The sequence below is a fragment of the Bos javanicus genome, chromosome 17 (genome assembly GCF_032452875.1).
Source record: "Bos javanicus breed banteng chromosome 17, ARS-OSU_banteng_1.0, whole genome shotgun sequence".
Classification (NCBI taxonomy): Eukaryota; Metazoa; Chordata; class Mammalia; order Artiodactyla; family Bovidae; genus Bos; species Bos javanicus.
Window position 1 is genome coordinate 16328905 of NC_083884.1, and position 26870 is coordinate 16355774.

Sequence of the window (26870 nt, forward strand, 5' to 3'; positions counted from 1 at the left end):
TTACTTTTAATATATTTTAACACTAGTTTTGAAGTGTGTCTTTTTCTTTACTATGGGTGATGCAACCTTGAAATTTATTTAAGATGAAACAATGCAAGAATATAGGCCAAAATATTATTCAGTTCTGATCATGTTGGGAGTTTGATATTTGATTTCTAATATTGCTTTTTTCATAAATTGTAAATTGAAAATACAATTCAAAGAAAGATGGTTTCAGTGGGGCTTTTTCTTCATAATTTTCAGGATTTTATAGCCCCCCAAAACATAATTAACAATTTTAAGACATCTCATTGGCTTTTGACTAATTGCATTTGTTTGCTTGCTAGTACACCTGACTGTAATTATTTCAGAATCAATTATAGAAAAGATACAAAGTTACAGAATGTAGCTCTAACCAGTTCAGTTCAGTCCCTCAGTCGTGTGCAACTCTTTGCGACCCTATGAATCACAGCACGCCAGGCCTCCCTGTCCATTACCAACTCCTGGAGTTCACTCAGACTCACGTCCATCGAGTCAGTGATGCCATCCAGCCATCTCATCCTCTGTTGTCCCCTTCTCCTCCTGCCCCCAATCCCTCCCAGCATCAGGGTCTTTTCCAATGAGTCAACTCTTCGCATGAGGTGGCCAAAGTATTGGAGTTTCAGCTTTATTTAGCATCATTCCTTCCAAAGAAATCCCAGGGCTGATCTCCTTCAGAATGGACTGGTTGGATCTCCTTGCAGTCCAAGGAACTCTCAAGAGTCTTCTCCAACACCACAGTTCAAAAGCATCAATTCTCTGGCGCTCAGCCTTCTTCACAGTCCAACTCTCACATCCGTACATGACCACTGGAAAAACCATAGACTTGACTAGACGGACCTTTGTTGGCAAAGTAATGTCTCTGCTTTTGAATATGCTGTCTAGGTTGGTCATAACTTTCCTTCCAAGAAGTAAGCGTCTTTTAATTTCATGGCTGCAGTCACCATCTGCAGTGATTTTGGAGCCCCAAAAATAAAGTCTGACACTGTTTCCACTGTTTCCCCATCTATTCCCCATGAAGTGATGGGACCAGATCCCATGATCTTCATTTTCTGAATGTTGAGCTTTAAGCCAACTTTTTCACTCTCCTCTTTCACCTTCATCAAGAGGCTTTTTAGTTCCTCTTCACTTTCTGCCATAAGGGTGGTATCATCTGCATATCTGAGGTTATTGATATTTCTCCCGGCAATCTTGATTCCAGCTTGTGCTTCTTCCAGCCCAGCGTTTCTCATGATGTACTCTGCATAGAAGTTAAATAAGCAGGGTGACAATATACAGCTTTGATGTACTCCATTTCCTATTTGGAACCAGTCTGTTGTTCCATGTCCAGTTCTAACTGTTGCTTCCTGACCTGCATACAAATCTCTCAAGAGGCAGGTCAGGTGGTCTGGTATTCCCATCTCTTTCAGAATTTTCCACAGTTTGTTGTGATCCACATAGTCAAAGGCTTTGGCATAGTCAATAAAGCAGAAATAGATGTTTTTCTGGAACTCTCTTGCTTTTTCAATGATCCAGCGGATGTTGGCAATTTGGTCTCTGGTTCCTCTGCCTTTTCTAAAACCAGCTTGAACAACTGGAAGTTCACGGTTCACGTATTGCTGAAGCCCGGCTTGGAGAATTTTGAGCATTACTTTACTAGCGTGTGAGATGAGTGCAATTGTGTGGTAGTTTGAGCATTCTTTGGCATTGCCTTTCTTTGGGATTGGAATGTAAACTGACCTTTTCCAGTCCTGTGGCCACTGCTGAGTTTTCCAAATTTGCTGGCATATTGAGTGCAGCACTTTCACAGCATCATCTTTCAGGATTTGAAAGAGCTCAACTGGAATTCCATCACCTCCACTAGCTTTGTTCATAGTGATGCTTTCTAAGGCCCACTTGACCTCACATTCCAGGATGTCTGGCTCTAGGTGAGTGATCACACCACCGTGATTATCTGGGTCATGAAGGTTTTTTTTGGTACAGTTCTTCTGTGTATTCTTGCCATCTCTTCTTAATATCTTCTGCTTCTGTTAGGTCCATATCATTTCTGTCCTTTATCAAGCCCATCTTTGCATGCAATGTTCCCTTGGTATCTCTCATTTTCTTGAAGAGATCTCTAGTCTTTCCCATTCTGTTGTTTCCCTCTATTTCTTTGCATTGATCACTGAGGAAGGCTTTCTTATCACTAACCAGAGTGGACTGTAAAAGCATTATTTATCATATGTTCATTTTTTTCATACTTAGAAATACAGTCCCTTCTAAGATTTTTTTTTCCTTACTGTAGTTGTTTTGGTAATTTATTACAAGGTAAAAAATCATTCCATGTTTACTGATTAAAATGAGAATCATTTTATTTGTGCTCACAGGTTCTGTAGGTTAGGTGTTCAGGCAGGGTGTTTCTCCCTACACCAAGAATGTCGTTTGGAAAGAAGAATGGCTGGTGTCCCTTAAAATGACTGGGAAATGACATTGTCTACCAGCTTCTGCTAGAGAAGGCAATGGCAACCCACTCCAGTGTTGTTGCCTGGAGAATCCCAGGGACTGGGGAGCCTGGTGGGCTGCTGTCTATAGGGTCGCACAGAGTCGGACACGACTGAAGCGACTTAGCAGCAGCAACAGGCTTCTGCACTCATTCTGACACCTGGGCTAGGATGGCTCGAAAGCTGGGCTCAGCTGAAGCTATTAACTAGCATACCTAAATAAGACCCTCCACGTGACTTGGGCCTCTGCAAACCTAGCGCAGGGGTTACCAGAGGCGATACCCTCAAAGAGGGAATATAGACAGCAACACTCCAGGAGAGTAAGACAGCAGCTTCATGGTTACTTATGACCTCGACGTCGCAGAGCATCACATCTGCCATGCTCTATTTGTCAACATAGTCACAAGCCCACCCAGCTTCCAGATGAAGGTACAAAGATGCCATCTTCTTAATAGAAGCAGTGTCAAAGAATGTAAAACAAAGATGTTTTAAAACCATCACTGTAGAAGTGATGGATGGGATGCTTTCCATTAGTACTCCTACTTATTTGTGATTCCTCACCTCTAATGCAGGATTACACATTTGCAATATGGCTAGTCAGTGTTAAAAATCCCTGTATAACCAGATATGTACCTTAGAATGCTTTTGGTTGAAAGTGACAGAAACCCTAACTCAACCTGGCATCACTTAAAAAAAGAACTGAAAATGTCTTTGGTAAGGTAGGCAACCCTTTAAGAGAGGGTTGGTTCAGTCCCTTAGAAGCACTGAAAAGATACTTTTCTCCCCTATTTCATCACTCTTAGTGTTGACTTTATCCTTCTTCTAATCTCCATGCTCAACCGTGCATTCGGGCTCAATCACTTCAATCATGTCTGACCCTTTATGACCCTATGTAGTGTAGCCTGCCAGACTCCAGGCAAGAATACTGGAGTGAATTGCCATGCCCTCCTCCAGGGGATCTTTCCAACCCAGGGATCAAACCTGGGTCTTCTGCATTGCAGATGGATTCTTTACCCCTGAGCCACCGGGGAAGCCCATGTCAATTGTATGTTAAAGTAATGAGATTAAAAGAGCTTTCCTCCTCTTCTGCTTCACAGAGGCCTGACCCTCACTTATTTGGAACAATTTAGGTCACTTACATAACCCTGAAACAGTTTCCAAGGTCAAAGTCAAGTTCCAATTGGCTGACATTTAGATGCTCATTCCTGAAGTAGTCCTGATTTCAACGGAGATGAGTTTATACCACTTGACTCCAGAATGAGGGTGTGAGAGATCCTTGTTAATGTTGTGCCTGCTCCCCACTGAGAAATGGGTGGAAGGTGATGGGAAGGCAGCTGTGAATTCTATTTCATCTTGGAACCTTCTCTGAAAACACAAAGTCATTTGACCGTGAGGTGATGCAGCTATTGCCTTGGCCTCATTAGCATCACAGTTCAATGAGCTGAGAGTTCATGGTCTCATTCCTCTCACTTGTCAGCACCCTGCCTTTGAATCAGGTCAATGTCATATTCAGAACTGTTGTTGTTCAAGAAATCCCATTTGACAAAACAGGGCAAAAATAGCTTCGGCAAAGTGACTCTGAACTTAGCTGCTCTGTCCCATCAGGGAGTGGTGGGAGCACAGTCACTGGCTTTGGGGAAATGTTTGGAATCATGACCGTGTGTGCACCTGTGTCTGTGTCAGGGTATATTTCTTACTTTGGATAAATGCTGACTTTTGCCTGAGAAAGTAGCTTTCTATCTGAGGCGATGAGCTCTTTTCTTAAGAACCACAAATATCTTCCTCTGTTTTTCAGAGTTGACGCAGAGTTTAAAAATGTCACCTCTTCTGCCAAGACTTTTATTCATTGTTTCCCACCTCAAGTTGATGAAGCATGATGGAACTATTGTTCTCACTCTGCGGTTCAGGAAGCAGGGACAGAGGGTTAACCTACTTGTCTGTGACAACATGTCAAAGCAGGGATGGAGTTGGCATTAGAAATCATTTCCTAGAATCTTGGCTCAGTGCTTTCTTTAAAAAGAATGATGAAAGTTCCAAGTAACAACAAAAAAGCACAAATCATCAAATACAAACATGTTGAAACCCATCAGTCAGTCTCAGAAATTTTGTAGGAAACATGTATTTCTAGACAGACTGGAAATCTCCTTTGTGCCCTGTTTGGTTCTCATCCCGAACTTTTCCTTCCCTGAGAAAATCAATATCCTGAATGTGGTATTTTATATTCTCAGATTTTTCTCTATATGTATGTATCCATAAAAATATGGTACATTTTTGCACATTTGGCTTTATATTATTGCTCTTATCTTATCTGAATCTTTTTGCTTTTTGCTCAATATAGTTCTTAGTATACATTCATGTTAATACATACAGCATGTTTATTCATTTTGTATGTATATTTGTCACTTAGTCGTGTCTTGACTTCTGCAATCCTGTGGACTGTGGCCTTCCAGGATCCCCTGTCCATGGAATTCTCCAGGCAAGAATACTGGAGTTAAAAAAAAAAACAAAACTGGAGTGGTTTGCCATTCCCTCCTCCAGGGTACCTTCCCAACCTAGGGATTGAACCCAGGTCTCCTGCACTGCAGACAGATTCTTTACCATCTGAGGTACAAGGAATTAGATTCCATGTCATTATATAGATATATAAATATATGACAGATTACTTCTCTTTAATCATCATTTAGATTTTTGCTGCTATTTAATATAACCAATAATACAATGCAAATTCTTGTACCTTTCACCTTCTGATTACTTTCTTAAACCCTGCTTGACAACAAGAATACTCTTACTGAGATAAGTATAGAGATTCAGTTGCTCTGTCTAAATCCAGTCCTAGAGTAATGCAGGAGTGAGTATCAAAAGCAACATTTATCGGCTATATTTACATTGGAGGAAACTGTACCTGAGCAGGACACTCTATATGAGGCCTTCATGGGACACACCCCTCCCCTAGACACTCTGCTGTAGTTCCTCTCCAAAGTACCCAGATAACAGTATCTGATGCACATTTCTGAGTTGTATTACAAATGGAAGAAGTCAATTACTGACTACCATGAGCATGTAACCCCCAGACCTATTGGCGCCTGAGGTATGATGTTAACCCCTGTGACACTGCCCTGTTACGTCACCATCAACCAATCAGAGAATTGTGCACAAGGTGATCACATACCCTGGGAAGCCACTCCCTCATTTTGCCTTTAAAAATGCTTTGCTGAGGTCAGTTGGGGGGTTCAGGCCTTCTGAGCACTAGCCGTCCAGGACTCCTTGCTTGGTGCTCCACAGGAAACACAGCACGTATCTTCACCTCAACTCAGAGTCAGTAGATTAGCTTCCCTCCGAGTGGGTGCGCAGACCCCAGTTGGTTCAGTAACAAAACTCATCCACGTTCCATGGAGAGCGGGATTTTCAGTTGCTATTTCAGGATCTATCATTACATCTTGAAATCTCACCTATTTGGTCATTACTAACTCTGCATGTTTCTAGAACCAGACTGGAATTCCTGGGCCTGCAGGATTTGTGTCAGGTTAAAAAGAAAATCGGCCTCAATCAAAGTGATGGACTAATAGGGGTGTGCTCTGAATAAAGCAAGTTTTATCATTACAGAAATAGAAACTGGCTTGAAAAATTTAAGATCATCAAATGTCTTCCTTCTAAAAAGCATGCCATAAGGAGAAGGAGTGAAATTTCTACGGATCATCATTTCTATGTATCTGAAAGCACTGTCTTTATGTGGTAGAAATGAGCAAAGGATGGCCATTTGTTTGACTTATTTTAGGAACCTTGTAGTCTGTTTAAAATGGCTGATTTAAAAATCTTCACATCAACTATGAAACTAAATCATTTTGAAAAGTTATTATGCTTTGTTCTGGATTCTCAGAGTTCTGAAGAAGCCCGGTCTATTGTTTTAATACTGGAATTGCTTTTTTATGCCACCAGCCAACTGTGAAGACACTAACACAGTCTGGAGGAAAATTACTGGCACAGTACTGGAGACACTGGGTTTTTGACTTGTCTCCTCTGACTATGAACCTTATGAAACAGTCACCTAAACATCTTGAATATAGACTTACCTTAAATCCATGCTTTGCAAGATTTTTTTTTTTTTCATGTTGACATGATTTAGATGTTAAATCAATTTGGTGGGTTGGGACCAACATTCAAAAGAAAGCAACATGGAATGTGAATATGACAGTGTGAGTTGCTCAGTCCTGTCTGACTCTTGCTACCCATGGACTGTAGCTCGCCAGGCTTCTCTGTCCATGGGATTTCCCAGGCAAGAATATTGGAGTGAGTAGTCATTCCCTTCTCCGGGGGATCTTCCCAACCCAGGGATCAAGCTTGGGTCTCCTGCACTGCAAGCAGATTCTTTACCATCTAAGTCACCAGTGAAGGCCAGGGGTAAATAGATTTCATAAAATGTGTGTTACAAAGGGATAAACGTGTGCCTAACTGGACAATTATATGAAGTAAAATTCTTTTGTATTCCTTTCAAAAATGTTTGAAAGTCATTTATACCAGGTGATTTTGGAAAGTGTCTCAGGGACCTGTCAGATATGGTTATGTCCATATTTAAAATTCACCAGGTGCTCCCATTTTTTAAGGAAGAAGTTCAGATATCTCAGAATAGTAGCAAAACTCTTCATAATTCTTGCCTCTGAGATCATGCTCTCCAAGGACGTGGTGAACTCCCACTTTTCCTCATAGGTCCATGCCTTTGCTGAACTTTTCTCTCACCATAAAATGCTCTCATTAGACACAAAGCATTACCTTTGTTAGAAACCCTTCCAAATCCAACTATTCTTCATTGATTTGCCCACTCCTTTTCTTAGACCCCTAATATTATTTTTACTGTTGTGTCATAGCCCATGACCGCATACACTTGACTGCAGTTAATAATGGTTTAAAAATCTATCCCACCCTGCGACCTTGGAGACTTGGCGGTCAGGTCTTTGTATTATGAGAATTCAGGGTTTTTTCCCCTTTTCTTATATATGTGTACTCTGTTCTCCCTTGCTTTAAAAATAACTACTATTTTAAAGCAATGCATATTTATTGTAAGTGTCTCAAATGACATAAAAAAGCAGTTGAGTGAGGGATAGATTGGGAGTTTGGAATTGACATGTGCACACTGCTATATTTAAAATAGATAACCAACAAGAATCTAGTGTTTAGCACAGGGAACTCTGCTCAATATTCTGTGATAGCCTAAACTGGAAAAGAATTTGAGAAAGAATAGGTACATGTATAGGTATAACTGAATCACTTTGCTTTACACCTGAAACTAACACACTGTTAATCAATTATATTTCAATATAAAATATATATGTATTTTAAAAAGCAGCTGAAAAATCACCCTAAGTCTCACAACCCAAAGATGAATGCTGTTAGTATCTAAACCGATGTCTTGTTCTGCCTGCGGTTTCATAGAGAGGCAAGCGTGTGCACACATAGTGGCACACAAATAAATTCACACGCATACACAGTGTTATATAAATAAATTCATTTATTAATATGACTGATTTTTCCTTTCAGCAATGTCAAGGTCACTTTCTATGTCAATGATACCCCCTTTTCATCATTTAAAATTGCTGATTATTATTCTAAGCCATGGACTATTGGGGTTTTATTTTGTTTGCCATTTATCAGCATTAAGAGGCGTGATGGCGGACCTGACTTACTCCTCCTGCTCTGTAAGCATCAGTTAGAAGGCACCATGACTGTCCTTGGTGTCTTCCATTAGCTCTTGAGTCCTGCACTGACTCAGCAATTCTCTTCAAGGCCTTCTGTATTTACGCCTCCTCCCCTTTATCCTTAACCTGTGTCCTGTTCAAGTCTCTGTGTATCAGAGTCTCCTGCCTAACAATGCGAGGTTTTTAGGGAAAGTTTCTCTGTCTTAACAGAATCATTGGGACTTCCCTGGTCAGCCAGTGATTAAGGCTCCATGCTTCCCATGCAGGGGGTGTGGGTTCTATCCCTGGTTGGGGAACTAAGATCCTGCATATACATTGTGGCCAAAAAAATTAGAAAAGGAAAAAAGAATTGTCTATAGTTACACAGAAAAAAATTGACCTTTGACAGTTTTCGCATTTAGGAACTAATAAAGAGGAATCATGCATATGTTTATAATAGCCAGGACATGGAAGCAACCTAGATGTCCATCAGCAGATGAATGGATAAGAAAGCTGTGGTACATATACACAATGGAGTATTACTCAGCCATTAAAAAGAATACATTTGAATCAGTTCTAATGAGGTGGATGAAACTGGAACCTATTATACAGAGTGAAGTAAGCCAGAAGGAAAAACACCAATACAGTATACTAACGCATATATATGGAATTTAGAAAGATGGTAACAATAACCCTGTGTACGAGACAGCAAAAGAGACACTGATATATAGAATAGTCTTATGGACTCTGTGGGAGAGGGAGAGGGTGGGAAGATTTGGGAGAATGGCATTGAAACATGTAAAATATCATGTAAGAAACGAGTTGCCAGTCCAGGTTTGATGCACGATACTGGATGCTTGGGGCTAGTGCACTGGGACGACCCAGAGGGATGGTATGGGGAGGGAGGAGGGAGGAGGGTTCAGGATGGGGAACACATGCATACCTGTGGCAGATTCATTTTGATATTTGGCAAAACTAATACAATTATGTAAAGTTTAAAAAAAATCCTGGAGTTGGACTTCAGGGAAAGTTTGAAGCAAAAAAAAAAAAAAAAAATTTGCATCTCACCTCCTTAAAACAGGATATGAATCTGGATTGTCCTGACCTTCTTCTATTTTGTGGACATGAAATTCAAGATGATATATAATTGTTTTCAATGCTTAGTTCCATTTCACCAACCACTTCCACTCTTGGTAGATATAAATTGCAAATACATTTTATTAGGAAATATTTCCTCTACTCTCTGGGGCTGAAGTCAAGAACTACTCAGATATATTATTTTAATAAAAGGAAATATCTAGTACAATTTTGGAAAGTGTAAAGCTTCATTATAATTAAAGCTTATTTGTGTCATTTTTAATGTGATCAGATTCAGGAACATATCTATCTCTTTAATGTAACAAGATAGCTTGGATATAGTCCATATTGTTCTTATGTATTTTCTTCTGCTTTTAGCCTCAGTTATAGCTCTCAGGAGTTCTTCATCCCTTAATTTGTGGATTCCATGGTAGAGTGATGGTACTAACCCAACCATTCTCTTAGGCTTTTTGTGTCCATCTCTGTATTCTAAACTTGAATTCCATCTCCCTGAGACTCAGGGACACTGTGTCATAATGTACATTTCCTTAGGTTTAAATATGAACCATATGCCATTGGCTACCCGTGCTCTAGTTATGAGTATGTAGAGATCTGAGCAATTGGTCACTTCCTGCTCCCTTCCTCAGTTATCGCATTTAATTAACTATTGCCTCTTGCGTTGTTCCTCTTTCCATCCATACCTCTGCTCCTTAATGGCACTTGTTCTCAACCAGAATAGACTTTACAAGGCACATTTGCAATGTCTGAAGATATTTTTGATTATCACAATGCAAGGGTAATAATGACTTCTAAATGATAGAGGTCAGAATGCAGTTTAACATCCCACAACACAGACTATAGGCCCATTCTCAACAACGTGTTAGCCAGTCCAAAATGTCAGTATCGCCTAAGTTGAAGAATCTTGCTGCGTAGAAACTGATTTCATGTGTTTTGGTTGAACTCCAAATTTCACCTCTGAGATGTTCAGTTTGATATAATCTTGTGATTCAAACTAGCTGCTTGGTCACCAAAAATGAAAAGTTGTGTCTCACACCTCATCCACATTGTATGCTTTCATTGAAGTGAGGCAGCCCTCATCATTAAAACTTTTCCCTTCTTGGTGAGTATTATATGACCAGTTATACACCGTAAGGAATGAGGGCATATTTCTAAGTAAAGTATGAGTAAGTAAGGAAGTATGGAAGTATGATTATCCTCAAATACTCTCTGCTCCAAAGTGGCATTTGTTGTTTTGGAAACTGCATTTACAAATATGTTTAAAAAAACCCTGTGGGCAGCTTAACTCTAACACAAATTTCCTTTTTACCCCGCCTTTCTTGTTTTTCAGACATTTCACATTTTCAAGAACAGAATGATTTAAAAGGATTACTCGAAAATCTCCATCAAAATATCCAAGCCAAAAAGAGAAAGAATGTAGAAATCATGTGGCTGGCTGCAACGGTAGGCACTCTTCCGTCAAATATTATTCCTTGTCACCATGATGATCAATCAGCAAGCATATTGGCATATTGGGTATCTGCTCTGTAGGGTCCAACTTCTGCACTTTGGCTTACCAGACATCACTCTCCATTATTCAAGAGATTAGGCATCTAGCTTATCAATAGTCTAGAACACAAGATAGAAGATGTATTCAGCAAGAAAAAATCCTATTCATTAGCTTTTCTTATAAATTCAGGATGTGTTTGACACTTTGAGGTTACAATCAAGTGTCTGTGATTTTCTTGATATTGTGTGTTGCAATGTCAATTGCCCATCTCAATAAGGTTTTGAAGTGATGCCCTAGAGAAGTATGGTTTCAACAGAATGTGATTATCTGATCTCTGACTCACAGCCTCGGTAGGGCTTCTGGACATAGTGTTTTGTTAATGAGCTTGTAAATGTACTTGTTCATCTCGATATTGGCATAGAATTTATTACTGATGGATGGCTCTTGGGGTAATGAGCTATATTTTGTATGGTCTTTTCTCATTTAATGGCACCCTCAAGGTAAAAGATATACTTGCTTTCCCACTCCAGGTTTCTACAAAATCGAGGGAGAAAACTGTGCCTATATTTTTAAACTCTTATCTGGCAACCATTCAGGCATAGCTCACATGAAAATATGAATTTTGTTAAACGTTCAGGCCCAGAGATCCTTTCACGAGGAAAGGATCTTTTCATCAGGAAAGACACACTTTGGAGATCTTTTTGATGCATGTCGTATTTGTACTTACTGCACACACAGGGCTGCTTATGTAATTTGGAGTTCAGTGTAACAGATCTTCTCGTGTGTGCTGTTCATTTTCTATCAATAGTATTTAAAACAAAGGCTTTCCCCTACTGCAAACGGTTCAATTATAGTCCAGTATTACTTACTGTCTTCTGGGAAAAAGGAATGGATAATTTACCATGCGTATATATAAAATAATTTACCAAGAACAGGGCAGGGGGAAAGCTGCTTTGGTTTCCCTTCATGCCCTCTTGGAGCCCCAGGGAAGAACATGAAAGGCAGCAGTATGAAAGATTGCTTTTGAGCAGCTCATTTACACTGGTCCCATTTAGCATCATCCTGCATTACATGAAGGTTGTTTTTAATAGTTCTTTCTCCCATGTCTGCTCTTTACATCTTCAAAGACTGCTATGGTTGCTAATTCTCAGAAAAATTTCACAAAGACAGGTCATAAGTTATTTTTGCAACATTACTAATGACATGAGAGCACAAAAGGAGTTTGATCATTTCCCAGGGCTATCTGACAACTTAGGAACATATACACATGTCATTATATACATATTGTCAGTCATGTAAATTTTTAAGTTAAGGATGCACAGAACCACAAATGTATGTTTTTTCTAGTACATGTAGTTTTCTTATTTGAATATATAAAGAAATTTCCCATAAATCCTACACTTTTCTGAAAATGTTTTTGAAACGTATCAGTTCAGTTCAGTCGCTCAGTCGTGTCCGACTCTTTGCAACCCCATGAATCGCAGTACTCCAGGCCTCCCTATCCATCATCAACTCCTGGAGTTCACCCAAACTTTTGTCCATCGAGTCAGTGATGCCATCCAGCCATCTCATCCTCTGTCGTCCCCTTCTCCTCCTGTCCCCAATCCCTCCCAGCATCAGGGTCTTTTCCAATGAGTCAACTCTTCACATGAGGTGGCCAAAGTATTGGAGTTTCAACTTTAGCTGAAATGTATATACCAGTCAAATATGGCTTACTCACAACTTCCCACTGAATGAATGAATGGATGTTTGCCTGCCTTGATAAATGTACAACACCCATAGTGTACAAATTTGACATTCTGTAGGAATATTGGCTTAACTATAAATAGCATATCTGTAGAGTGATACATGAGTTTCAGTATCCTCTTTGTAAACCAGGGACCTTGGTATTACTCTTCAAGAAATATAGAAATTCCCTTCAACATCTTCCACAAAATTTTAATTTTTGTCTCTATTTCTTCTTTAAAACAAGGAAATATTGCTTCTTTTTTTTTTTACTGTTTTATGTTCTAATTAAAAATATAAAGCTATTTGATTTTATCTCAATGAATTTTTAAAACTGAAAATGAGAACTTAAAAATACCAAACACTAAATTAAGCTAATGTTAAATTAAATGTTAAATTTAAATTTAGAGCCAAATTAAACAACTCATTTGGCTCTAAAGAGTTGTGAAATACAGAAATGAAGACCCAACCAGTCTGCTTTGAAGGAATTGCCCAAGCTTCCTATTCGTTTTAAATTTGACACATGAAATATCCTTAATAGGATAGCTGCATATAATTGTGACAGAGCATTTTAAAGAATATTCACTCTTTTTAAAGATCATGTCTCATAAGTGACCATTGAGGTCTATATACTGTTATTATAAATTTAGTAAAGCTTTTGTTATTTTATATGAAAAATTTTGAAATACTGTTTATTTAAAAACATTAGAGTTTTCTAGATAAAAAAAAGATTATGTGTTGAAATCATGCTCTCACATTTCTCTAGTCATGTTAAAGATGGTGAGAAAGTATTTACCTAAGGTCTATTAAAGAGTTGTAAATCCTAAGCTAAGTGTTGGAGTCATATTTAAATCATGGTAAAAACCTTTGATGAACTGTATTATTATACCCTCTTTTCAAAGTAGGCAACTGTTAAGGCTTCCTTGATGGCAGATAATAAAGCAGACCTGTATTTCATCACATTAAATGTATCTTAAGTGCATGTTGATTAACATTGTTGATGCTACGTTGATGATTGGTGTCTCATATCAGAGCATTACCAGGGCCAGGGAAGGAAAAAGAATGGAGTGATTCGCCTGTTACCTAGCAGGCAATGAGCCCATAAATTATTGCTACTCAGAGATTCTTCTTCTGGCTTACATCAGAATAACAAGAAAAAAAAAAAGAATTACAGAGAGAAGCAGAATAGGACAGAAGTTAAAGACTTGGTCCTTGTTAGATAGAGTTATATTAGTACCCTGGCTCTGCTCTGTTGTACATAAGTCATCTTACCTACCTAAACTTCAGTGTTCTCATCTGTAAGATAAGAGGAATATGCTTTCCTCCAGGGTTCATGTGCAATTAAATTGGAAGAGCAGATCTATGTGAAATTTATTAGCATTGTGCCGGGTGCACAGTAGATATGCAATTAACAGTGGCCATTTGTGGCGTCCTAGTTCTTGTTAGTTACGTTGATGAGTGGTTTCCTTATCTGCTGCACTTGGCACCACGTGGATGTTTAAAGTCTCATACTATCCCACAGAGATTAGCAAAAGTTATTTCAAACATATGTGAGAAGGTATTAGCTCTTTAAGATTCAAAGGGCTTATCCAGGAAATACAGAATTTTTTTCCCCCATCACTAATAAGATGTTACTTCTGAGCTGTGATTATTATCATTAGCCCCTGCAGCTTAGATACCCTCTCAGAGCATCGCTGCCTCTGAGGAATATTTACCATCTTACGTGCCTTCAACAGCCCCACACCTCATGTACAAAGAGCTAAATAAATTAAATCTATTCCATCAGCTTTTGAAATGAAAAGGTATTATTTTTCCATTCCACAGGGCATATTGAAATAGTTGACTTTCATAAAATTAGCATAAATTTGGTAAGTTTAGACTAGGAGTGTTTAGAGGACTCTGATGCTTGAGAGTAATCTACAAATAAACAAGAAACCGTTTCTATGTCTGTTACAGATTTGTCGCAAACTAAATGGCATTCGTTTCACCTGTTGTAAAAGTGCCAAAGACAGGACGTCGATGTCCGTGACGCTTGAACAGTGCTCAATCCTGAGAGATGAGCATCAGTTACACAAGGACTTCTTTATCCGAGCACTGGATTGTATGAGAAGGTAGCCCACATGTTTCCAACTTCTTTCTTTTTAAAAAAATTTATTGAAGTGTAGTTGATTTACAATATTGTGTTAATTTCTGCTGTACAGCAAAATTATTTAGTTATACATATGTATATATATTCATTTTCATATTCTTTTCCATTATGGTTTATCACAGCATATTGAATATAATTCCCAGTTCTATACAGTAAGACCTTATTTTTTCTTTTATTTTAAGGTTTTTATTTTTCCTAATACATATTGTACTGGAGGACCAAACATTTAGTAACTTCACTGCATTTCCTTGACTTTGAGCTCATGACATGAAAGATAAAATAATTTTAAGTATTCCCTCTATTCATTTTAGGCAGTAAAAAAATGTGACCAGATTTTGATCATGTGAATGGAGGATATATTTCATTAACATATTTAAACTCAAGTTGAAGGGCTCAGGTTCCTTCATGTAAAACACTTGAAGAAGAGTACAGTTCCTTTATGTACAAGTCCTTAAGTGTACACATAAAATAAAACTAAATCTTTATCCAAACAAATCAGCTATCCAAAAAACGGCATCACATGGGTCATCCTACCATGGCTTGTAGGGTCTTCCCATCTTTAACCTCTTTCCTAAAATTATTTTCACATCAGTCATCGTAAAGATGGGATAATGGATCCTTTAAAATGGAGAATTAATATGATCACTCCGCCGACATTTAAAATGTTCTGCCTGAAGTCATGTTTCCTGATTCATTTCTACAGTAATTAAATCTAAAATATAAGCCGTAATGGAAAGGAAGAAGTGCCTCTTTCCCAGGGTCTATCATCAAGGACATACATTAATTAGAAACTTTAGGGAACTTATCTCTTTCCTACAAAGACTGACTCAAAAGCACCACAGGAAACACGGGACAGGCTCCCAGATTGCAAGAAGGAACGTCATATGATGCACTGAGAAGGCTGCTGCTCATCTGGCACGTCATTAGCTTCACTTTTCTTTTAACTGCTCTGGTCTCTCCATGGTGAAGCGACGCTCGCCTGTGCTCTTTCTGTGCTGTGTGTTTTTCCCGCCAATGAGAGGTTTCTGAAGCCCTCTCTTTTACCCCATTTCATGTCTCTTGGCATTTTCTTTGTTCAGTGGCGTTCTACCATAACTTTTGGATAAGTGTATGAGGATGTCTTTGAGGCCTGACATGAGCATCTCAGCCATACAAACATGTTTGGTTGTTAGAAAAGACTTTTTTCAAAAATTATCTCAGCACTCACAGGGGAGATTCAGGATCTGAGTATGAAACCTTCTGTTGTGCATTTAAGAAGTACAAATATCACTATGGATGGAACAAAGATGCCAGCTGTGAAGGGCAGGCCACATACTATTCCAGGTCAGAGACCTCAGAGGACTGGAATGAGTCAACCAACATAATTTGCAAGTTGAATTTGTTACTTGTTTATTTAAGATAGAGGTAAGAGAGGACCCTTAAATTAGAAAGGTATTTTTTCCAACTGGTAAATAAAGGGTGTATCTATCATATACATGTTGAAATATATAACTAAATATTTTGGTAACATATAAAGGCTGGAGGAACTAATATTATATGTCAGTATGTTTGCTAATGACATAACATTTATGGGGTTAAGTTTTAGATTGTGACCTAAAGTAAGGCACTAGAAATTTAATCCAAAAATATTGAAGACCATGACTTCCATATCCCCACTACTTTGGTGATACACACACACACACACACACACACACACACACACACACATATATATATGTAAATTTCCAATCTGACAAATTTAGCCTTTGGTTTTTTGTACATGTGAGTACTGTGTGAGAGTGTGAGAACTTGTCTGTGTGTGTGTGTGTGTGTGTGTGTGTGTGTATGTTTAAGGGAAATAAGATATATTATTGTCTTAAATAACTTCCATACCCTCCCTCTTTGGGTACCATCTTACAAGCCCATAGCTTTATAAGCTCTGGCCACAGGGAAGAGTAGATGGGAGGAAGGGACTTGGGAGCCAGCTGTCCTGAGTTTGAACCCAGGTCACGTGCCACTTACCAGCCAAGAGGAACTTAATCTCATCCTGCCTTACTACCTGAGGCAGGTTGGTACCTCAGTCCTCTCCTTATGTAAAACAAATAAGCTAATAATAATAGCCCTTCTTAGGAAGGTCTCAAGGATTAAATGAACTGATATGTGTTACATGATTAGAACAACACTTGAGAACAATCACTGTATGGTACTTGTTAGAAAAATAAATATCAAGGGTCTTGATCTTCCTGAGACAATCAAGTCTAGGCAATTATGAGCCTTGTGTACTTTTGCAAATATATTATGACATATGGTCTGACTCCAATACCATATATTAATATTAAAATCTTGTAAATAAGGTTTTGCATGCAATGTTTTGTCTATTTAAGAAAATAAGCTATTTCAATACCACCTTGAAAATGTACATGTGCTTACAAATGCTAAGCTAATTATGAGTGGATTGCATTCATTAATCTAGATAGGTTTCTTATAAATATTTTATGTTAATGTATATTGTTGTATGCCCTTACAAATAATCATAGAATTTGAGATTAAGGCATCACCTTCGAAATTTAGTCAAATCTACTTAACCGTAAGAATAAAGACTACTCAGAAAGTACTAGTTCAGTTCAGTTCAGTTCAGTCGCTCAGTTGTGTCTGACTCTTTGCGACCCCATGAATCGCAGCACGCCAGGCCTCCCTGTCCATCACCAACTCCCAGAGTTCACTCAGACTCACGTCCAAAGAGTCAGTGATGCCATCAGCCATCTCATCCTCTGTCGTCCCCTTCTCCTTCTGCCCCCAATCCCTCCCAGCATCAGGGTCTTTTCCAATGAGTCAACACTTCACATGAGGTGGCCAAAGTACTGGAGTTTCAGCTTTAGCATCATTCCTTCCAAAGAAATCCCAGGGCTGATCTCCTTCAGAATGGACTGGTTGGATCTCTTTGCAGTCCAAGGGACTCTGAAGAGTCTTCTCCAACACCACAGTTCAAAAGCATCAGTTCTTCGGCACTCAGCCTCCTTCACAGTCCAACTCTCACATCCATACATAACCACAGGAAAAATCATAGCCTTGACTAGACGAACCTTTGTTGGCAAAGTAATGTCTCTGCTTTTGAATATGCTATCTAGGTTGGTCATAACTTTCCTTCCAAGGAGTAAGTGTCTTAATTCCATGGCTACAGTCACCATCTGCAGTGATTTTGGAGCCCCCAAAATAAAGTCTGACACTGTTTCCACTGTTTCCCCATCTATTTCCCGTGAAGTGATGGGACCGCTGGCACTAAAACACAGATGCCTTAGTTATATTTTTTTTCCTGTGCTGTACAGTAAGACCTTGTTTGCCTTAGTTATATTTAATGTTATTTTCTTTATACCAAGCAAAACAAAATGCTGTCACTTCAAATTATTTGGTTATGTATTTGACTACTTCACATCTGTTAGTCAAAATATTACTTAACAGATATGTCATAAAAACTACATACTTTTATAAATTTGAGACTGTGTACCAGACTAGAGTATTCTGACTAAATTCTGAGATTTGAAGAGAAAACTCTAGTTCTAGAATGCAGACTTTTTGCTTTCAACCTTACCTATCCTGTTCACTATTGTATTAATATCTGGGCATTGAGCACAGTGTCTGGTCCTGTGTGTGTGTGTGTGTGTGTGTGTGTGCTCAGTCGTGTCTGACACTTTGCAACCCGTGGATTGTAGTCTGCCAGGCTCTGCTGTCCATGGAATTCTTCAGGCAAGAATACTGGAGTGAGTTGCTATTTCCTTCTCCAGGGGGTCTTCCCAACCCAGGAATTGAACGGACATCTCTTGAGTCTCCTGTATTGGCAGGTGGATTCTTTACCACTGGTGCCACCTGAGAAGTCTGGTCCAGACTGAAATAAATATGAACAGTGGCTGAATAAATGAAGAACAATATTAATATGAATACCTTCTGTTGCCTTCCGTTTTTCAGAACTGTGTAGCAACTTTTCCATCTCTTTTTAAAATTGTGTTTTCAATTACGTTTTGAAACTGTAGTTCAGGTTTTTTTTGTGTCTAAGCCTTATTTCCTGGGGTTGCATTTGGCTCTCGGTAATTTAGTGTCTGTCATTGATTAGACAGAAGTTGTGTTCAAACAGTTCTAGCCAGTTAGAGGCTTTGTTGATGTATCTGTGTGTTAATTTGGAAATATATTCCAGTTCAAGAATTTTTGTATCCATCCTACATTTTCTTCCCATCAGGCCTTTTTAGGTCCTACTAGTCAACCCAAGATGTGTGGAAATTGGTCAAAGCCCTCTGTGGCTCTCTTGATGCCCAGGGTTTCCTTTCCCATTGCATTCATGAGTAGTCTACTTGCTCTGGGGAGTGGCCCAAATGGAAGTGCAGCCTGAGGCCAGCTGTGAGGATTGCTGGAAACATTTGTTTGCATGGCAACCCACTCCAGTACTCTTGCCTGGAGAATCCCATGGACAGAGGAGCCTGGCGGGCTTCATGGGGTCACAAAGAGTCAGACATGGCTGAAGCAACCTGAGCACAAGCACAAGGTTGCTAATGCTTCTGACAGTGCTGGAGTGTGTGATTTTCCACTCCTCTTCAAATGCATTCAGAGCCTTGGGCAGCAAAGTTGTTGGTTTCCATGGCGACCCCACTCTGGGAGAGGGATGGGAGTGGGAGTAGCCCCGGATAGTAAGACCGTAGACTGGCTCTCTCCTTCCCTACCAGTCAGCAATTTTCCAAGTAGAAACTCTTTTCCACTCATTGCTTGACTTTGGCTGATTATTAGGGTGCTTAAATGATTGGTTTGGACAATATTTTTCAGTGTCATAGCTTTGGGAGGAGGACGAAGATTTGCAGAGCTCTTTGCTCTGCCACCTGATCAGAAGTCCTACCCTTCAGATGCTGACTTTTAGATGTACACTGGAACTGCTTCAGAGGCATTTAAAAACTTAAATTTGGACTGTGCACAGTTTATCATTGACACAGAGACAGAATTTTTAAGAACTTTATAAATATTCTAGGACACAATCCTGGATTTTAAAAAAACTAGCATTTTAATGGAGTTTGATTATATTTTAAAGGTATTAAATTGTTTATTTTATTTAATATCAATTATGGTTTATTTTATGGTTGAATTATTCTAAACACCTTTCAGGCTATTTACTCTGGATATTTTTTAAAGTTCACCAGGGTTATAATACCACTTCTGTTTTGCTAGTTTTATTTTTTCCCCCATCTATATTAAATTTTACTTTTTTATACTGCTTATTGCTATAAGTTTCAAATTACTTATGGATGAGAAAAGTGTTATTGATAAACAAAGCTTCATCTCCCTGCTTGTTCAGAAGCCCTTTCACCAGAATAAACTCTATGAGAGTATGGATTTTTTTTTTCTTGTTCACCTCTATATTTCCAGTACTAGAATAAAGTCTAGTTATGGTAGGTTCTCAATAAATATTCAATGAATGAGTGAATGAATAACATAGGTTTCTAAAATGTTCAGGTCCTATCTGTTAGGAAGTTTTGCACAGACATAGGCAGTTGGAAGTAAGGGAAATTATCACTCAGTTGTGACATATTTATAAGCAAAAGTTCCACAAGATGAAAGTGAAAGTTTTAAAGAGGTTTGGATACAAATTCAAAAACAAACAGGCCACAATCTACCATCACAGGCTGAATCTGTCAACCAAAGTTTCAGAAACAGACATGATTGAAATAAAAAGGTGTTTATTTAGGGCTACAACCCAGGAGACGCAAATTCAACAAACAATTGTATTGTGTTTTATTGTTGTGTTTATTTGCTGAGTCGTGTCTGACTGTTTTGTGAACCCATGGACACCAGGCTCCTCTGTCCGTGGGATTTCCCAGGCAAGAATACTAGAGTGGGTTGCTGTTTCCTTCTCCATGAGATCTTCCCAACCAGGGAATCGAACCTGCATCTCCTGCTTGGCAGGCTGATTCTTTACCTCTGAGCCACCTGGGAAGCCCTGAATTCGTCCTACCAGATTACAAAATAGGGGAGGCTTTTAAAGGCAAAAACCCATAAGGTTACAGTTAGTCCCATGAGTTGTTTATCAAGAATTATAATTGGAACTGGCAAAACAAGAGAGACTGAGGTTTGTGTCAGGAAGATCCCCTGGAGAAGGAAATGGCAACCCACTTTAGTATTGTTATCTGAAAATTCTCATGGACAGAGGAGCCTGACAAGCTGCAGTCGATGGGGTTGCAAAGAGTCGGACATGACTGAACACTACTGTGTGTGGCAAGAATGAGTGTACTTGTTAAGCGAGGATTGGTTGGCGTCCCAAACGGTTGCACAGTTACAAGGAGAGACCCTGAGACCATAAGGTTGCAGCTGGCAGGTATTGTTCTGAGTACGACTGGTGGTGTTCTTGGGTCTGGTATAGCTCAAAGAAAGTTCAAGTTCCCAGTGGTGCAGAGACTTGTCTGACACTGGATTCTCAGTGGTCACGTGATTCAGTTTTTGTTTGCCTGTACCATGATTACTCCATGATAATATCAACTTGTCATTGTAGCCTTTGTCCTGTTTTCAAAAATTTCAGACTCTCTCTTTTCCTGTATATCCATTATTACTTAACAGCTTCATGCTCCCAACATGTGCCACTATCTACGGTCTGTTTGACTGAAGTTGCACAAAATCCTCTTCATATTAGGAAGCTGATGAGGAGTTGGGGTAGATATGCCTCTGTAAGGAACTCTTAGCAATTGCCTATATTGTAAAACTAAAGTAGAGATTCTCCAGAGTCCCACCACAGACTCTGGATAGAGCCGGGGTTGAAAGCCATTTGACTAAAGTCTGCCTCACGTAAATCAACTACCCTTCAGTAACTGACTCTAAAGACTTTATGATACGACTATAAACCTGGTATATCTATCCTTTCTTTGAAGTGTATGTGTATTGCCAAATTCTTCCTTGATATCTATAGCAGAAGTTCATAAAATGATGGCTGAATAATCAGCAGCATTTTTATTTTTAAATAAAATAAAGAATGAATGCAGTATCAGCACTCAGTTGTTTGATACTGAAGTCACCATTGAGTGCTAAGAGCTTTCTTGTCCCAATGCTTTTGCAAAAAGCACATTTAGTAGGAACTTTCAAACTTATATTTGATTAAAAGACAGTTAGGATTGCATTTAAAAATACAACATTTGACTAGATTATTAAATGTCACATTTTATCCAAAAATAATTGTGTTGGGGAATTTAATTGTCACTTAAAAGTAAATTAAAATGAAAATGCCTGTTCTCTGTTGTTTTCCTTTGAGGGGAACTCTAGGATGGTGTGTGTGTGCGTGTAACAGTGTGACACCATGTTGTTTAGCTGTCAGTCTGTAACTTTTATTTTCCTTATGCTGTATTACTCTGCAATCTGTCATTCTGTAATGACTCTAAAGATAGCTGAGATGCCTTTAGTAAGATTAATCAGGGTATATTTCAGCATCCAACCTATTTATCCCTCTTAAGATGCAGGGCTTTAATCATTCTATTTTAGTAAATATTTAATTCACAAGAGAGAGATTAAAAGGCCCATCAGCCTTATTGAGTTTTATCATCCTGTTGAATGTCATATTCTCAACACGAAATTTATGTGTCAGGGAGTGTAACTTATGAAATGTTCTGCTTTGTAAATAAATGACCTCAATCTACTGATGTCAGTACAGGTTTTATTTCTCATGACTTCCTCTCTTGTGGGGTTCACTTTCAAGTCATGGAGATCATTTGTGTTTAGATAGAAACATGTCTTCCTTCCTTAGTCTTCTTTCCAGTTTGGCCTTCTTTTTTTTAGCTTTTGTTTGATTGTACTAGTCGGAGAAGAGCTTCCATTATTTCATATTATCCCCTAATTCAAATATTGAAGTGAATAAGAAGCATCGCAGACATGGGTAATTGAAGCTTTCAGTTATCTCTTGACTATTGGAAAGGGACATGTTTGTGTAGAACGACACAAGTGGGAACAGTTTCTTCATTATCACTTAGAGTTCTCTCTTCCCTTGAGAGTTTCAGTGGTGTGTCTGCTGCATTATTTCAGCCTGCCTCTGTGACAAATCACAGTAATAAGCCCAGATGAGGTCACCATCTTCTTAGGCTTGCTAATAATAGTGTGAAAACTTACACCACTTAGGATGTTGTTGCTTCAGCCGCTGCTAAGGTGAAAGATGCAGCAGAGTACACATCTGTAAAAATCACGTTGGAGCAACTATCTCTTAAAAAGATATCCACAGATGACCCACCAATACAGAACTGCTCTTTCTGGAGAAATCAAAGAATGACCTACCAAAAACCATTCAATTTCCTAAACAAAATGCATGTGCTAATTTTAGGCTATCTTATTCATATATTTATATGTGTCAGGTTGTTCTGCTACTAGAAGTAGTAATTTTCAGATTTCTTTCTTTTCCCTAATGTGTTTTGTATTGATATTTAATTTTGTTTTCAAGTACTATTAACCTGAGACCCTGTGAGTATGGAGTTTAACATTCAGAGCCATTACCAGTTTTAGACACACCTTTCCAAATAAGTCATTTCTCTCAGTTCCTCAAATTATTAACTAAGGACCTAGATAAATAAGTGTATGGAATGTGTTTTTTATTTAATTTAATGCAATGAAATATAAATGAATCTAATTTAAATAAGTTTAACTTCTGCCACAAACATGGATTTTTAAAATCAAGAAGGCCTGTGATTAAATGCTTATTCTGGAAATTATTTGCTGTGCAGCTTTTAAGTTAATTAATCTCCAGACCTCAGTTTCCTTACCTGTAAACCAGGGATAACTTATCTCTCTCTCCTGGAGGCATCATGTTAAATGAGATCAACTATTTGAATTCTCTATGCCTGGCAGATATTAGGTGCTCCACTTAGTAAGTGTTCATGCTTTCCGCATTTTTTTAAGCTACCCTGTGTAACCTTTCTTGTCCCATGTTTCTCTAAAAGTGCCACCTCTGAGGTTCCTGAAATTGAGGAATTCCCCAGGTGTTCAAGATCTTAGAAGAAAACTCCCAGGATTAATACTTGTTTTAAAAGGCTTAAACTCCCTCAGTGACTTTGACTAACACAGTTCAACTAATAACATGAGGACAATCTAGGAGCATCTGAGTTTAACTCCTATTTAAACTAAATAGGAGTGTAGTGTTCATGATTGATTCCCACAGAGCAGTGCCTCAGCATCAACCAGTGAAACTTGGGAACGTCCAACTCCCAAATGCCCACAGATCTGACTGAGTGTCTAGTAACTACTGAGCCAGGACCCGACCTCAGGAGATGACCTGGGCAAATGTTATCATTAGCAGAAATATGTCTCCATCATGGTTGCAGTCAAATGTAAAGATTTATTGAGTACTATGGCAGAGTACCGAAGAAGGCAATGGCACCCCACTCCAGTACTCTTGCCTGGAAAATCCCATGGATGGAGGAGCCTGGTGGGCTGCAGTCCATGGGGTAGCGAAGAGTCGGACACGACTGAGGGACTTCACTTTCATTTTTCACTTTCATGCACTGGAGAAGGAAATGGCAGCCCACTCCAGTGTTCTTGCCTGGAGAATCCCAGGGACAGAGGAGCCTGGTGGGCTGCCATCTATGGGGTCGCACAGAGTCGGACACGACAAAGTGACTTAGCAGCAGCAGCAGCATGGCAGAGTACTGGGCTAAACACAGGGGTACCGAAACTTAGAATAACAGCTAAGGGTCAGTGAGTTCTTGCTGCACACTAAGAATTACATGAAACATTCTCTAGGAGGAACCTTTATTAGTCACCACAATGAGAATATGACATAGATGAAGTCACATACTTAAAACTATTATTATTAGAGTGGATCACAGGGGAAAAGGAATCATTATGGGTTGGAGTGGTCCAGAGGAAGGTAGAATTTGTATTGTGTCTTGAGGATTAGTACAATTTAGGTAAGTAGCAAAGAAAAGTTAAGAGTTCTTGACTAGGAATATCTAAGTGGCCCAGGCTAAGAGCATTATTTATTAATTCCTCACATTTATTAGAGGTTTTTGTTTATAAAAGTGTTCTCATGGTGTGTGTCACACCCAGCAATTCATTTTCCTCAGCTGATGTTATGTTTTTTGAGATCTATGTTCACATAAGTTCTGTTCTTTCCTTTTCATAGCTGTATAGTATTCCTTTGTGTGCATAGACCACAATTCATCTATTCCTCTATCGAATTTTGGGTTGTTTCTGATATTTTGGTACTATAAGCAATAGTGAAAGAGACATATTCACATGTATAGTTATGAATACGAGCATAACGGTGGGTAAACCTGTAAGTGGAATGGACGGTATTCATATTTTCAATATTACTAGATGCTACCCTATGGCCCTACACTAATTTATATTCTATTAGGCATGCACATGCTTCCATTTTTTTTACATGACCCCATATTTGTACTATGAGTTTTGTTTTTGATTTTTTTTAATTTACCAATCCAATGAGTAAAAAAATGATATCTTGGCTTAATTAGTATTTTCCCAATAATATAATATATTGAACATCTTTCTAAATATTTCCTGGCCATCCTGGTTTTCACTCTTGATAGCTAATCTTTATTGTTTCATATAGTGGGGGTTTGCATATAACTGGGACTTTCCAAAAAGGTCCCAGCATTTATAAAGCACTGGTTTATTGCATTTAAATCAAGTTCTAGAAAAGAGGGTTTCAGAAGTGGTAGTTTTTTTTAAAGAACATTTTTATTTGTTTTGTTTATTTTCTTTAAAAATGAAAGCACAGTGAAATAGGACAGAAAAATCTCTTGGGTTTGGAAAGTGAAATGCACAGTGTTTTGACAGGAGCCTGTGAGGTAATCTGAGACTTTTTAGAGCTCCCTTTTAGACAAGGGAAGGAAACTTCCAACTGAGACACAACAAAAACCTCTTGGTGATTAGGGAGATGATTAATGCTTTTGTTCTTGGAAAATGAGGTATAGCAGAAACTAGTCCTAGGAATGGCTTGTTCTCATTAGAGAAGCTAGAGATACAGGCAGCCCAGGCCTGAATGATGTGAGGACCATGGCTATGCTGAAATCCGGCAAGTTCATCTATGCTCCCAGGAAGTTGAAATACAAGACTCAACGAAGCTAGTGGTATAGCCTCATATTGTTGAACTTGAATGCTGTGTTCAAAGAGAAAATCAAAAATATGTATGGACATGAAACACATATCGTAGTTCTATCTCAAATCCTATTTGCTTTAAAGTTTACAACGTTGTGGCTGCTGTTGTTGAGTCACTAAGCCATATCCAACTCTGTGACCCCATGAACTGCAGCACGCCAGGCTTCCCTGTCCACAGTCTCCCTGGAGTTTGCTCAAAGTCATGTCCATTGAATTGGTGATGCCATCCAACCATCTCATCCTCTGTCATCTCTTTCTTCTCCTGCCCTCAGTCTTTCATCCCTCAAGCATCAGGATCTTCTAATGAGTCTTTTCCAGGTTTGTTATGGCATTCCATTCCCATACAGTAATGCTACCCAAATCTCAGTTATTCATTTAACTACCTAATGATTTTTCTACAGCTGTCACCTGAATAGACATTTATTGTAGTCTTGACCAGGGCAAGGATGTCCATGAATTCATGCACTTGTTATGTTTGTTATGTTTGCCCTAGAGCACATGAGAATAAATTCAAAACTATTAAAATCAATGTATTGTCAGTGTACTGCATAAAAATTCCTGACTTTGTCAAAGTGCTTACTATACTCAAGAAAACACTTTCATTAAAAGAGTTTCAACTCTCCTTCTAACCTGAATTTTGACTGTAGAGCTCAGTCACTAGCCCAGGGTAACAAACTGAATGTCTTCACAGGCTATCTAATGAAAACTGGACCGGGAGGCAATAGAGTTTATGAAAAAAGCAGTCAAAATATTGCAAACTTTTCTCCTGATCAGAAGATCACAGATGACCGAGTTCAAATGCCCTGTGTAATACATTTGTATCTGAGGATAATGATCTCAAGTCCTGTGGGCAAAAATATAATATGCACAATTACACCACATTCTCTTCCATTCATTGAGCCCATCAGAATTTATGGGATTGTGAATGACATCTTTATAGGGATCAAGGGTGTAATTTATAAAACATATCGTTTACAAAATTGGTAGCTGATTAGTAGTAACAAGTCACATGTGATACTTTTCAAGCCAGCATAGTAGACAGCAGGATGTCATGTTAAGTAAAACCGTTCTTTGTTTCACTTTCAGTACAATATTTAATAACTTACATGAGATATTCAAGACCATATCATAAAATAAGCTTTGTGTTAGATGATTTTTATGCCACT

At 38.7% G+C, this 26870-nt stretch overlaps 1 protein-coding gene across 5 annotated transcripts in view; it reads left to right on the forward strand.

Moving 5' to 3' along the window:
• The window catches only part of INPP4B (inositol polyphosphate-4-phosphatase type II B), a 456612-nt gene that overhangs the window by 387019 nt on the left and 42723 nt on the right, over positions 1–26870 (forward strand). For 4 of the 5 annotated variants that reach the window (XM_061384112.1, XM_061384115.1, XM_061384111.1 and 1 more), the window contains 2 exons: positions 10572–10684; positions 14412–14566. In XM_061384112.1, the coding sequence (XP_061240096.1) occupies positions 10572–10684; positions 14412–14566 (268 nt within the window). Of the gene's footprint in view, positions 1–4272; positions 4680–10571; positions 10685–14411; positions 14567–26870 lie in introns of those variants that run through there. The other variant, XM_061384113.1, reaches the window with a different exon arrangement.